At 50.6% G+C, this 12,785-nt stretch overlaps 1 protein-coding gene across 1 annotated transcript; it reads right to left on the bottom strand.

Annotated features, from left to right (window-relative positions):
* Positions 1 to 3,139: 3,139 nt before the first annotated feature.
* On the bottom strand, positions 3,140 to 10,630 carry UAP1L1 (UDP-N-acetylglucosamine pyrophosphorylase 1 like 1). Its single transcript, XM_075834760.1, has 9 exons — positions 10,013 to 10,630; positions 7,805 to 8,009; positions 7,261 to 7,436; positions 6,798 to 6,970; positions 6,346 to 6,539; positions 5,570 to 5,710; positions 5,283 to 5,468; positions 5,139 to 5,205; positions 3,140 to 3,539 (listed from the first exon to the last, which is right to left on the bottom strand). Exons 1-9 carry the CDS (start codon positions 10,299 to 10,301, stop codon positions 3,453 to 3,455), a joined length of 1,518 nt encoding a protein of 505 aa, XP_075690875.1. The 5' UTR covers positions 10,302 to 10,630; the 3' UTR covers positions 3,140 to 3,452.
* Positions 10,631 to 12,785: the final 2,155 nt, after the last annotated feature.

Raw genomic sequence — 12,785 nt, 5'->3', positions numbered from 1 at the left:
CAGAGGCATTGCGGACGCAAATACGAGGACTAAGATCCGTTTGCGGCCCGATCAACGCTAAGGCTATGTTCACACGCTTAACAAAAAACGTCTGAAAATACGGAGCTGTTCTCGGAGCCTCTGATTTTCCGGCGTTTATGAAGCTTCTTTTAATTTGGAGCTTCTTTTGAGGCGTTTTTTGAGGCGTTCTTCATAGTGTTCAATGGAAAATCAGCTCCAAAAAACGCCTCAAGCAGTGACATGCTACTTCTTTTTACGGAGCCCCTTTTTTACGCTCCGTTTTTTAAAACAGTGGCGTAAAAAGACGCCCCGTATGAACTAAATGCTGTTTGTCCCATTGATTTCAATGGGCAGATGTTTGTAGGTGTTCAGCTTCCATTTTTTTCAGGCGTTTTTCGAGGCGTAAATACACCTGAAAACACTGCGTGTGAACTCAGCCTAACGGTCGCGTTCAGGCCTTAAGAGCAGCTTTCACGAGGACTTGGCCCGGCCATCGGGGGGTGTCTCAGTCTATGCGTCACCTATAGATACATAATGGCTACTGCGGACCCCTCTCAGCCCTGCACGGACTGCCCCGACGATCCACTTTTCTCCGATCCTTCTTGCATCCGCATTGTGACGCCACCAATGATGAGGAGACGATGAGCTGTACGGATGTCGTTTGCTGTGAAAAGTTCCTACAGGAACCCAAAATGTGAATCCTCCTACCACCCCCCCCCCCCCCCCCCCTGGCCCTGTCCTGATACCATCGGGCTATACAAACTACAATGAAAGGTTCTGCGACTTTCTAATATGCTTTGTGTTTCAATTCTTCACCATTTTGAAAGAACTCTGCTTGCAGTCAGTGAAAAGCACCAACCTGACCTACTATAGGTTTGTTAAAATTGTATCCAGTCTAGACAAACCTCTTTACTGTCCCGATAGTTTGTTACAATGTATCAGTGCAGGTAAATTTAGCCATCTGGGGTACAGCCTGTTTAGCTCACAGATGATTGCCTAGACTGGATACAATTGTAGCAAATGCTCAGCTGTGAGAAGAATTAGCTCAGGATTGATTTTCAGCCCCTGAAAGTAAACAAATGCTTCCATTCACCAACAGCAAGCAGAAAAGATGTCCTTCACCTGCCGGAGTTGTAGTTTTACATCAGCAGGTTAGAGACCACTGGTATACTAGAGGATACAAGGTTTAGCAGAGTCACCCCATAATTGAGACACAGTAACATAATGCAATTCCTGTAATCCGTCATCTGATAATCCAGAAACTCAAGACTAAAATGTTCCGTATTCAATGACTTTTTATTGTATCTATAGATGGTGACGGATTTATTAAAATTCGTCCGGCATCCGATAATCCAGAAAGGTTGATAATCCAGCACATAGAGCACAAAGTAAACTGTCGGGGTACGTTCACACGGCTTATTTTCGGGCTGTAAACGGCCGAAAAATCAGAAGCAGAACGCCTCCAAACATCTGCCCATTTCCGCCCTGGTTTCTGCAGGAAATTCCAACCGAAAAACCCCCAAAAACCGCATACTTCGGACGTCCTGCAGACCGGCCTCCTGGGATGACGTGTCACCGCTGTAGCCTGCGTTTGGAGGATTTTTTCCCGTCTGTCTCAAAAAAGATGCAGCAGCGGAGCCTCTACCGAACAGTGAGCGTTGTGTAGGGGCAAAGTCAGCTACGTATCTCCCCTGATCTGCTGATATGGCATCCGTTTTTATTGTATTGAGTGTGGGCGGCTGACATGGCATTTAAAGGGACCGCGTCATCAGATCAGAAGACAAACCCTGTCTTTATGCCCTATTAGGACATACGGACGTGAGCAGCTTTATAGGATCGGCAGCCGTTCTGGTGTACTCCAGCCGTCCATGTATTACATGGAAGGTTAAGCATCTGAATGGCCACCATGTAATGCTACATTTGCCTTGGTGGCCACGGCTTCCCCAGACAAAATCAACTGTTTCTCAGGGGTGCCAGGAGCCGTACCCCAACGGGAACCAAACTGAAAAGTGTTGTCTCTGATGAAACAAACCCTTTAAAGGGCATTTTACCCTACAAAAGCTGAACTGATGGGCTAAATGGGCCCTCATGTATGTTGGAGTAAGGTAGTCTGAAATCCTATATCAGAAGCACAGGCTGCGGCTTTCTTCCCTATGCTTTACACTGCAGCTCTGCTTGCTCAGATTGGCTGCTATGTATAAACACAAACTCTGCAGGAAGTCAGTGCATGGATTACAGCAAGGACAGAAGGAGCATAAACTACAAGTAACTAAACCACCAGATTATCAGGGAACTGCTGCACATGTGCAGAGCGGAGGAGACTCAATGCGGAGGGAAGGGGGGACTCAGTACGAAAAAGGGGAGGGGACTCAGTACGAAAAAGGGGAGGGGACTCAGTACGAAAAAGGGGAGGGGACTCAGTACGAAAAAGGGGAGGGGACTCAGTACGAAAAAGGGGAGGGGACTCAGTACGAAAAAGGGGAGGGGACTCAGTACGAAAAAGGGAGGGGACTCAGTACGAAAAAGGGAGGGGACTCAGTACGAAAAAGGGAGGGGACTCAGTACGAAAAAGGGAGGGGACTCAGTACGAAAAAGGGAGGGGACTCAGTACGAAAAAGGGAGGGGACTCAGTACGAAAAAGGGAGGGGACTCAGTACGAAAAAGGGAGGGGACTCAGTACGAAAAAGGGAGGGGACTCAGTACGAAAAAGGGAGGGGACTCAGTACGAAAAAGGGAGGGGACTCAGTACGAAAAAGGGGAGGGGACTCAGTACGAAAAAGGGGAGGGGACTCAGTACGAAAAAGGGGAGGGGACTCAGTACGAAAAGGGGAGGGGACTCAGTACGAAAAGGGGAGGGGACTCAGCACGAAAAGGGGAGGGGACTCAGCACGAAAAAGGGAGGGGACTCAGCACGAAAAAGGGAGGGGACTCAGCACGAAAAAGGGAGGGGACTCAGCACGAAAAAGGGAGGGGACTCAGTACGAAAAAGGGAGGGGACTCAGTACGAAAAAGGGAGGGGACTCAGTACGAAAAAGGGAGGGGACTCAGTACGAAAAAGGGAGGGGACTCAGTACGAAAAAGGGAGGGGACTCAGCACGGAGGGTCTGGTCTTGGTGAAGAAATTATTCAAAAACACATGTAAACCACATCTGGTCAATGTTTGTAATGCCTGTTCGATATCAATAGAGAGCGCTACAGTATTCAGATGACCCATTGGTTATCCTTGACCTTATACCATGTGGTTGATGTCCAGCGCCAGCCACGAGAACGTTGACATGCTCCATTTTTGGTTTAAGCTTTTATAGTAAATAGCTGATGGACGAGGCAGTATTTCACAGTCCTCCTGCTCCGTGTGGCGGGGTTGGATTATAAGGCATATTGTTTGGAGCGCTAATCCACGGCTCCTGCGTAGCACTGGGCATCTTCCTCCCTCCCTCCCCGCCAGACAGGGATCAGATCTTCATCTCCTCTAACACCCTCTGAATCTCCAGCATGAAGGGGGATGAGATGTCCTTTTTATTCAGATGCTCGTCTAAGCCCTGCAATAAGAACACACCCGTCAGATAGAATAGCTCAGGATCATGGCAGTACCTTCAAGGTTTTAACTCAGGAGAGACATTAAAGGGTTATTTCCTTTCAGACATTTATGGCCTATCTGAGGAATAAGCCAAGATGTGGGTTCTAGCTTTGGGACCAGCACCTATGTCAAGAATGGGGGTCCGCTGACCCCAATCCCACCCGGTGAGGTGGGGGTCTCCCACCATGTGCGCAGCTCTCTCCATTCTGTTCTATGGGAGCTATGGACACTTGCTCGGCTGTTTATGTAACTCCCATAGAAGTGAATAGAAAGAGCCCCGCAGCTCGTCATGGGGGAGGGGATCCCTGTCCTCGACATAGGTGCCGGTATGCTACCCCCGCTGATTGCTAGGACGGAGTGGAGGCAGTACAAGGACAGCGCCGAGCCAATTTGTCTCTGCTCGGCTTTCTTCTGATCACATGATAGTCAAAAGCCATTCATGCGGCCGCCAGGAAACATTCACGTTGGTCCCACTCTGATCAGAAACCGGTGGCATATCCTAGCGACACGTTATTAATGTCTCTCCTGAAACAACCCCTTTAAGGGTAACTATATTAAAATTGTGTCTGTTATTCTATTTTTCACAGGTCGTGCCTATTTCTGGTATTTCCCTAGATCTTGAAGACTGTCGCTTTAAGGGCGAGTCCACACGTAGCGTGAACACTGCGGATTTTCCGCAATGCGTTTCATTGCAGAAAATCTGCAGCATAATACAGTAGCAGTAGTAGCGGATCAAATCTCACCCACACGCTGCAGAAAAAATCAGCTGAAAAAAACCTTCATAAAGTGACCTGCGCTGCATTTTTTTTAATCCGTAGCCTGTCAATTTATGCTGGTTCCCTTTTGCGGGTTTTCCCTATTGAATATATTGGTGGAGGTACAACCCGCAACAAAGAGCAAATCAGAAAAAAACCTCACGCCTTTATTCTTAAAAATGTATAAAAAAAGTTGATATTTAACCCCTGGCCGTTGTCATAGCGACGCGTTCCTTTGTACTCTGTCCAGGCGACCCTCCATGGATGACGTTTCATCTCATGTGACTGCTGTAGCCAATCACAGGCTGCAGCGGTCACATGGACTGCACTGAGGACAGAGGGATACGTCGCTGTGGGTTAATCATTACATTTTTTTGTAGCAGTTTCCACCTGAAAAATCTGCATCACAACTTGGTGCGGGTTCTTTTTTTTCGGGAGAAATTCCCTGCGTGTTCCGGGATGGATGTGTGGTGTACTTTTACGCAGCGTATCCACCCTGTGCGTTCCCGTCCTGAGCTGGTAATACACGTAATATGGAAATTTGCTCCATGGGTGGCATCAGACTAAACCCAACGACTGTGGCATTTTTAAGTCAGACGACGTGAAAAAATACGTAGGCAGCAACGGGGAAAATCATTCCGATCACTGCAGAGATATTCCAGTGTGTGTCCCTTTAACAACCGGACCCTGAAGTATATTGGAATCTTGGTCAGATGAGGGGTGCGTGTCCGGCGTCATCGGCTGATGTGTCTATGGGTGGCTTTACTTCTCCTATGAGAGAATATACAAGGGCGCACGAAACTCACCTCCCCGAAATAAGAGATTAAGGGGGAAATCTCACAGACTGCAGGGGGGTCTCCCACTTCTGGAAAACTACAGAGAGAAGGAGATGTAAACTTACAATAAGCAGAGGGTCCCTATTATCAGTTCTATGTGGTACATTGACTAACCCGGAGACGTCAACTATGGCGCAGCCATTGGCATCGGTGAACGTCGCGCCAGCTTTCAGAGCCCAGCGGTAGTGCTGCCACAGGAGCGAGCGTCTCGCTGTAGTCGGGGTGTCCTTATCGACCGTGTCTGCGTTTTTTAAAGGGGAGAATTCTTCCTCCCTCGCAACTTCAAATGCCACAAAGTTCCTAGAAAAACATAAGCGGAAAAAGCGGGATCATCCACACTGGCATCTCCCTCCTTGTATACGGCTGCGGTGCCCAGGGGTGAGGGGTTTACGGGCACTCACTTGGTGAACTGGAAGACGTCAAACACAAACTTCTCCATCTTTATTCCGTTTGGCCGCACGGGTTTCACCAAGTTGCCCTCTTCATCCACATGTGGGACTTTCTTGATGGCTACGTGGTATCCTAGACCCGGCTCTAATGTCCTGATGGAAGAAGCACCAAGGAATCAGAAGTAAATATCGCAACCAGCAGTTTATTACAATGACTGCACGCCCCCCTATAATAAGCTGGTCCTATGCACTGATTGCCTTATAGACAACCTAGAAACATGACGGTTAGGCTTGGCATGTCATGTCAATTGGAGTTGGGGAGATAAGCGGCTGTCATGCACATCTCACACCGCTTATCTCCGAGGAAAAGAATCGGACAGGATAATTCAATGGACAGAACAGAGGGTCTCTGCTCACAGGGCAGCCAGTTGCAAGACCCCGATGACAAACTTTGGAACCCAAAATGTAACAACTGGAACACTCCCCATGAGAGATTTCATTATCTCTGTTTACTGTCAGTGAATGGAAACAATTAGGTTTATATCTACAGACTGAAAACCTGTAATGATAATATCCTACTGAAGCAGGTGCATGGATTGTAACAAGAGAGATTTCTGATACGCTGTAAGGAGCCCTGCACCGGTGATATCAGGACATGACCAGGATGTAAAAAAAGAAAGAAAAATGCGTCCTCGGTCACTGACAGCAAGCATAGATCTTTAAAATGTTGAGAAGCATGTGGATGCCGCTATTTAAAGTGCTCCTGTCTCTAATATAAGGTCACTGACCCGGCCACGCTCTTCAGGAAGTCCAGGCTGAAGAAATGATTGCAGATGTTGCCGGCATTATAGGTCAAGCTGCCATCATCATTGCGTCTCTCGGCTGTGTCCGGGCTGATCTCACTGTATTCCACAACCTGGTAGATGCCGTCAACCTGACACACAACTCCGACGGGCTCCGACGGGTACGACTTCTCCACCACCTGAGGATAATGATGATCCCAGTAATACAGCCGCTCGTTCTCAGGACAATCACTCCCAACATCTGTTTATACAGGGATGCAATTGCACCCATAAGGGACCCCCAACAATCTCAAGGGTCCACTTCCCGACAGAGGAGGAATACACCGGTGACTACTGGGAGTTGGGGAACTATTCTTGGGAATTGTGGGGGACATTTATGGTCTATCCTTTAAATAGATCTATGGGCGGAAACCCCCTTTAAAGGACCAGTCACTAACCTTAGCCCCGCAGTCAGCACCCTTGGAAACACAGAACCCCACAAATACAGGATCGGCCATCTTCACCAGTATATTGTCCACACAGTACACATGTATATAAGAGATGCCTCGCGCCTCCATGTCCTCCAAAATATGGTTGTCCGCCAGAGCCTTGTATAGGCCGCCGTTACCATCTGCAATGACACAAATGCTGAATATAATGTACGTCATGAAACATATTAGGAAACTGCTGGAAAGACAATTCCCTAAGATAATGTTAATAATGGCGCAGATCCCCGAATCGACCTCCGAAAAAAGGGTCAACCGGTCAATAAAATGACACTGGAATTGCTATTTAAGCAATTTTCCAATATATTCTGCAACCTACATCCAATGGTGGAGAGAAGATCACCATTAACCAGATGAGGGACATAAGGGACCCCGGACAATATCCCGCAGAAGCAATTATGATATATGTATATACCTGGAGCCATAGCAACCTTGCCCTTCCTCTCCAAAATAGCCTTTCCATCGAACCCGACCGCAGGCAGCATCCTCTGCTCAAACATGATGACATCTGCCCGACCAATGCCGAAGAAGTTGTGCTCCTCAAAAAACTTCTGTGTGGGGTTCAGGGTGAACTCGCTGGTCATGATGTACCTGGGGAGCCAAGGACTGGTGTACAGATGACGGACGCCTCTATATACTATATCATGTATTATAAACCCACACATTAAAGGGGGTCCATCATAAAACACGAGTATTCAGCTAGAGGTGTAATGCTTCATTTCACCTGTGGTGGCGCTGCAGGGAAAATGAACACTTACTGCCAGGTCCCCCACAGATTGATCGCCGGAGGGACATATTGGGATCAGCTTATTGTCAAGGGACATTTCTAACAAGTAGGGATTGTACAAAAGCGGAGAATCTCTTTACGCTATGAGCATGCCTTCCCTTATGAGCTGTGTTGCAATGCATTGTGGGTACACTGGTATTAGAAGACCCTCATAGACAGAGCCCCCCCTCACCATGGCACAGTGCACCGTGTGGAGTATTTCTCTCCAGCCAACTGCTGCAAGCGCAGGATCCGCTCCGCCTGGATCTGGTACAGTGTCTTTCCGCTAGGCAAGCCGACATGATACATTCCTTTGGGGTAAGTCACCCCTAGACGTGTACCCTGACCCCCGGCCAGCAGCAGGACCGCCACCTTGTTCTGTGAAATCTGGTGGTAACCTGGAAAACATGAATAATTCGTTTAACTTGATAAATACGTAAACGTTCCTAAAGGGGGCCAAACTCTGGGGGCCACAACATCCCCGGGAAGGGGGTCAAAGGAGAACTCCACAAAGCACCCCCCATGCCCTATGTCCCGGCTGCCATCTTATTTGGGGAATGAATTAAGAGTTTTTAGATTTACAATAGAATTAGAACTTCCGATAATCCGGCACCTCGTCAGTTCCATGTGTGTGGCCGTCCCGCAGGTTTAGTGGGGTTTAGTGATGTTGTAATGTATATCTCAGCCAGCGATGCTTCCTCTGGCTGCAGAACAATACCAGGAGGGAAGAACAATCACTTCACGTGAGAAGATCCGCTCTGTATCCTGCACGCTCCTTCTAACCTTTACCCTCAGCCCAGATTAAGACCGGGCTGCAATACCAGACACAACCCATGGATAAGGGTGGCGCTGTTTCTTGTATAAAAACCCCTTAGTTCTCTTCACCGCCTGCTGCCGGATCACTGCACACAGCCCTAAGCATGGGATCATCTTTACAGACACGCACATCTATACGGTGCATATAATGGCCACTCTGGGTGGTGCAGTGGCATATATGACGGTCACACTGGGTGGCACAGTGGCATATATGATGGTCACACTGGGTGGCACAGTGGCATATATGGTCACACTGGGTGGTGCGGTGGCATATATGACGGTCACACTGGGTGGCACAGTGGCATATATGGTCACACTGGGTGGTGCGGTGGCATATATGATGGTCACACTGGGTGGCACAGTGGCATATATGGTCACACTGGGTGGTGCGGTGGCATATATGATGGTCACACTGGGTAGCACGGTGGCATATATGATGGTCACACTGGGTGGTGCGGTGGCATATATGATGGTCACACTGGGTTGCACAGTGGCATATATGATGGTCACACTGGGTGGTGCGGTGGCATATATGATGGTCACACTGGGTGGTGCGGTGGCATATATGATGGTCACACTGGGTTGCACAGTGGCATATATGATGGTCACACTGGGTGGTGCGGTGGCATATATGATGGTCACACTGGGTGGCACAGTGGCATATATGATGGTCACACTTGGTTGCACAGTGGCATATATGATGGTCACACTGGGTGGCACAGAGGCATGGCAGGCTGTAGATGTTTATTGTTCTGTAATTTGTGAGACATGAACATTGTGGGCACATTATAATGGCGGGCGGTGCCCTGTGAGTGTGCGCCAGCTTATCACAGAACAAGGTCTGATAACTGCAGGACATACAGTGTGCCAGTAATGACCCGGGCAGGGGCTTCACAGCAGTTATCGGGGTACACACTGATGTACAGGTGAATTATAATACAGGAGCAAGTTATCGGGGGACACTAAGCTGCACCTCAGTAATTGAATTATAGTATGGGGTGCAGTACTGTACAGTAATTATGGGGTGCAGTTATGGGGTGCAGTAATTATGGGGAGCAGTACTGTACAGTAATTATGGGGTGCAGGATTGTTGGGTGTATATTTGTGGGCTGAACTCTTCTATTGTGGGGTACAGGCTAATTTCCAGGGTGCAGCATTGCAGTTATTGTGGGGTGCAGTATTGTTGGGGTACATACTATTTGTAGGGTGCAGTATTGTACAGTAATTATGGGGTGCACTCTTCTATAGTGATTGTTGGGGTGATGCTGTTAGTGGGGTACAGGCTGATTTGGGGGTGCAGTATTGTACAGTAATTATGGGGTGCACTTTTCTATAGTGATTGTTGGGGTGATGCTATTAGTGGGGTACAGGCTGATTTGGGGGTGCAGTATTGTACAGTAATTATGGGGTGCACTCTTCTATAGTGATTGTTGGGGTGATGCTATTAGTGGGGTACAGGCTGATTTGGGGGTGCAGTATTGTACAGTAATTATGGGGTGCACTCTTCTATAGTGATTGTTGGGGTGATGCTGTTAGTGGGGTACAGGCTGATTTCGGGGTGCTCTCTGCCTGACCCGTCACTCACCCTCTTCCTCCCAGGTAGTCAGCTCCTCGGGGGGACTCTTCATGGCGCTGCCCAGGAACTCTGGGGGTACGGGGCGCATCCTGTCATCCAGCCGCTGAGGTGAACTGCTCTCCCGCACATAGGCGTCCTGTGCCCGGCGGCAGTGCTCCCGGAGCTCCCGGCCATCCAGCAGCTTCAGCTCCCCGAGTAAAGAGCCGCGCTCCCCGGGACCCAGCTCATCCCAGAACCTCAGCAGCTGCTCCTGCCCGGCTTCCTGCAGCCTCCGCCGGATCTCCGGCTCACACTCCATGGAGGAGACCCGGGCCCGTCACTACCAGAACCAGCACCGCGGGAAACCCGAACCTGACGCCGCTCCGTAACTATAGAAACCAGGTGACAGCGCATTCACTGCGGAGCCCTCCGCTCCCGGTAACTATGGAGACCAGAAGTTCAGTTATCACCCGCGGATCCACGAGCAGGGGGCGGAGACAGGCGGAACTGAAGGGGGCGGGCTCTGAGGAGTCACATGATGTGAGAGCTCCATAATCTAGATAAATACATTGGGCGGGAATCTCGTGAGGTAAATGTGAAGTGGTTGACGGCTTCTTGAGTTCTGTCAGTGGAGCTGTGAGGAGGGAGGAAGAGGAGGAGGAGGGGTCTGTGAGGAGGAGTGAGGAAGAGGAGGGAGGCTGTGAGGGAGGAAGAGGAGGGAGGCTGTGAGGGAGGAAGAGGAGGGAGGCGTGAAGGAGGAGGAAGGAGGCTGTGAGTGGGAGGAGGGGGGCTGTGAGGGGAGGAGGAGGGGGCTGTGGGTGAGGAAGAGGAGGGAGGCGTGAGGGAGGAGGAAGGAGGCTGTGAGCGGGAGGAGGGGGGCTGTCAGGGGGAGGAGGGGGGTTGTGAGGAGGAAGAGGGGGGCTGTGAGGAGGAGGAGGAAGGAGGCTGTGAGGGAGGAAGAGGACTGTGAGGGAGAAGGGGGCTGTGAGGAGGAGGAGGGAGGCTGTGATGGAGAGGGGGGAGGAGGAAGGAGGCTGTGAGGAGGAGGAGGGGGGCTGTGAGGGAGGAAGAGGAGGGAGGCTGTGAGGAGGGGGGCTGTGAGGAGGAGGAGGGGGGTTGTGAGGAGGAGGAGGGGGGCTGTGAGGGAGGAAGAGGAGGGAGGCTGTGAGGGGAGGAGGAGGGGGCTGTGAGGAGGAGGAAGAAGGCTGTGAGGAGGAGGGGGGCTGTGAGGAGGAGGAGGGGGGATGTGAGGAGGAGGGGGGATGTGAGGAGGAAGAAGGGGGCATGTGAGGAGGAGGAGGGAGGCTGTGAGGAGGTGAAAGGAGGCTGTGAGGGGGAGGAGGGGGCTGTGAGCGAGGAGGAGGGAGGCTGTGAGGGAGGAGATGGGGGCTGTGAGGAGGAGGAGGGAGGCTGTGAGGGGCTGTGAGGGAGGAGGAGGGGGCTGTGAGCGAGGAGATGGGGGGCTGTGAGGGGTGGAGAGGGGCTGTGAGGGAGGAGATGGGGGCTGTGAGGAGGAGGAGGGAGGCTGTGAGGGAGGAGATGGGGGGCTGTGAGGAGGGAGGAGATGGGGGGCTGTGAGGAGGGGGGGCTGTGAGGAGGAGGAGGGGAGCTGTGAGGAGGAGGAGGGGGGGCTGTGAGGGGGAGATGGGAGGCTGTGAGGAGGGAGGCTGTGAGGAGGGGGGCGGTGAGGAGGGGGGCTGTGAAGGAGGAGGAGCCTCCATGGTCTACCTGACACAGCCACAGGGAGTACAATTCCCGGAGTCCTGCGTCACTGTGCTTTGCTCTGCTGTGGGGGGTTCGGTGATTCCAGGAATATGTAGTTATAATATAATACGTTTTGTATAATCTGGAGCGCCAGAGACCGCGTGTAACCTGCAGTTCTAGGATCCAATAGAGAACTCAATGAGGGTCATCACTGCCCAGGAACCCCCAATAACAGTGAGCCCAAAAAAGCACCAGCCAGCAACATCGACAGTGCTGGGCAGATATAATGCCTCATCACCATCATCGCCATTCCAGCCAGTCAAAGAGCCCCCATTACCGTGTCTGCCAGGAATAGTCCCCCATAACAGTGCTAAACAGCAACAGAACCCCATAAAAGTGCCAGCCAGTCACAGTGCCCCATAACATTGTCAGCCAGCCACAGGGCCCCCACAACAAAGTGCCCCATATAATACAGAAGTTGACATCCATCTTTCCGCAGGCCTTGAATGTCAAATCAGCCCCAGTTATGTGACTGCACTGGACATAGACATGTGCTGGATGACAATCCTTGTGGGAGCAGTAATGGCGGCCATCTTGGTTGTCACCCAGCTTTCCTAGAATCAGATATCACTATAATAATCTGAATAGAATTTTAACATCCTAACAGTAAAGGACGGCTCAACGTCGGGGGAGGATGAACGACGTTATAAATAAAGTTTATTTTGCTATTTGCTTTAGAATATGAGCGGTAGTATTGACGCCCCCGCCGCTGGTGAATACAGGGGTCTTTGTGTATCCGGGCCTGAGGTACAGCGTGTGCGGTGAAGAGAGCGGGGGCGCTGCCAACATCCACACTGTCCAAACATTCACTGCTGAGAGCGCCCAGTGTGTGCCCAGGTGGCGGTCAGGACACAAATGTGGCGTCTGCGTCTCCCAGAAAACATGTTTTGCAGCATTAGATGTTTTGTCAGCCAAAAATGAGCTTCAAACTTACGAAACGTACAAGAGGGACTTAAAGGGGAACTCCACAATGTGATCACTAGGGGGAGGAGCAGGAAGGGAGAGGCGGGAACAACCATATTTATTTAACCGTTTCATT

Source organism: Rhinoderma darwinii, chromosome 8 (genome assembly GCF_050947455.1).
Source record: "Rhinoderma darwinii isolate aRhiDar2 chromosome 8, aRhiDar2.hap1, whole genome shotgun sequence".
NCBI lineage: Eukaryota > Metazoa > Chordata > Amphibia > Anura > Rhinodermatidae > Rhinoderma > Rhinoderma darwinii.
The sequence above is the reverse complement of the archived record's forward strand: the minus strand, read 5'-3'. Positions and strand labels throughout refer to the sequence as shown.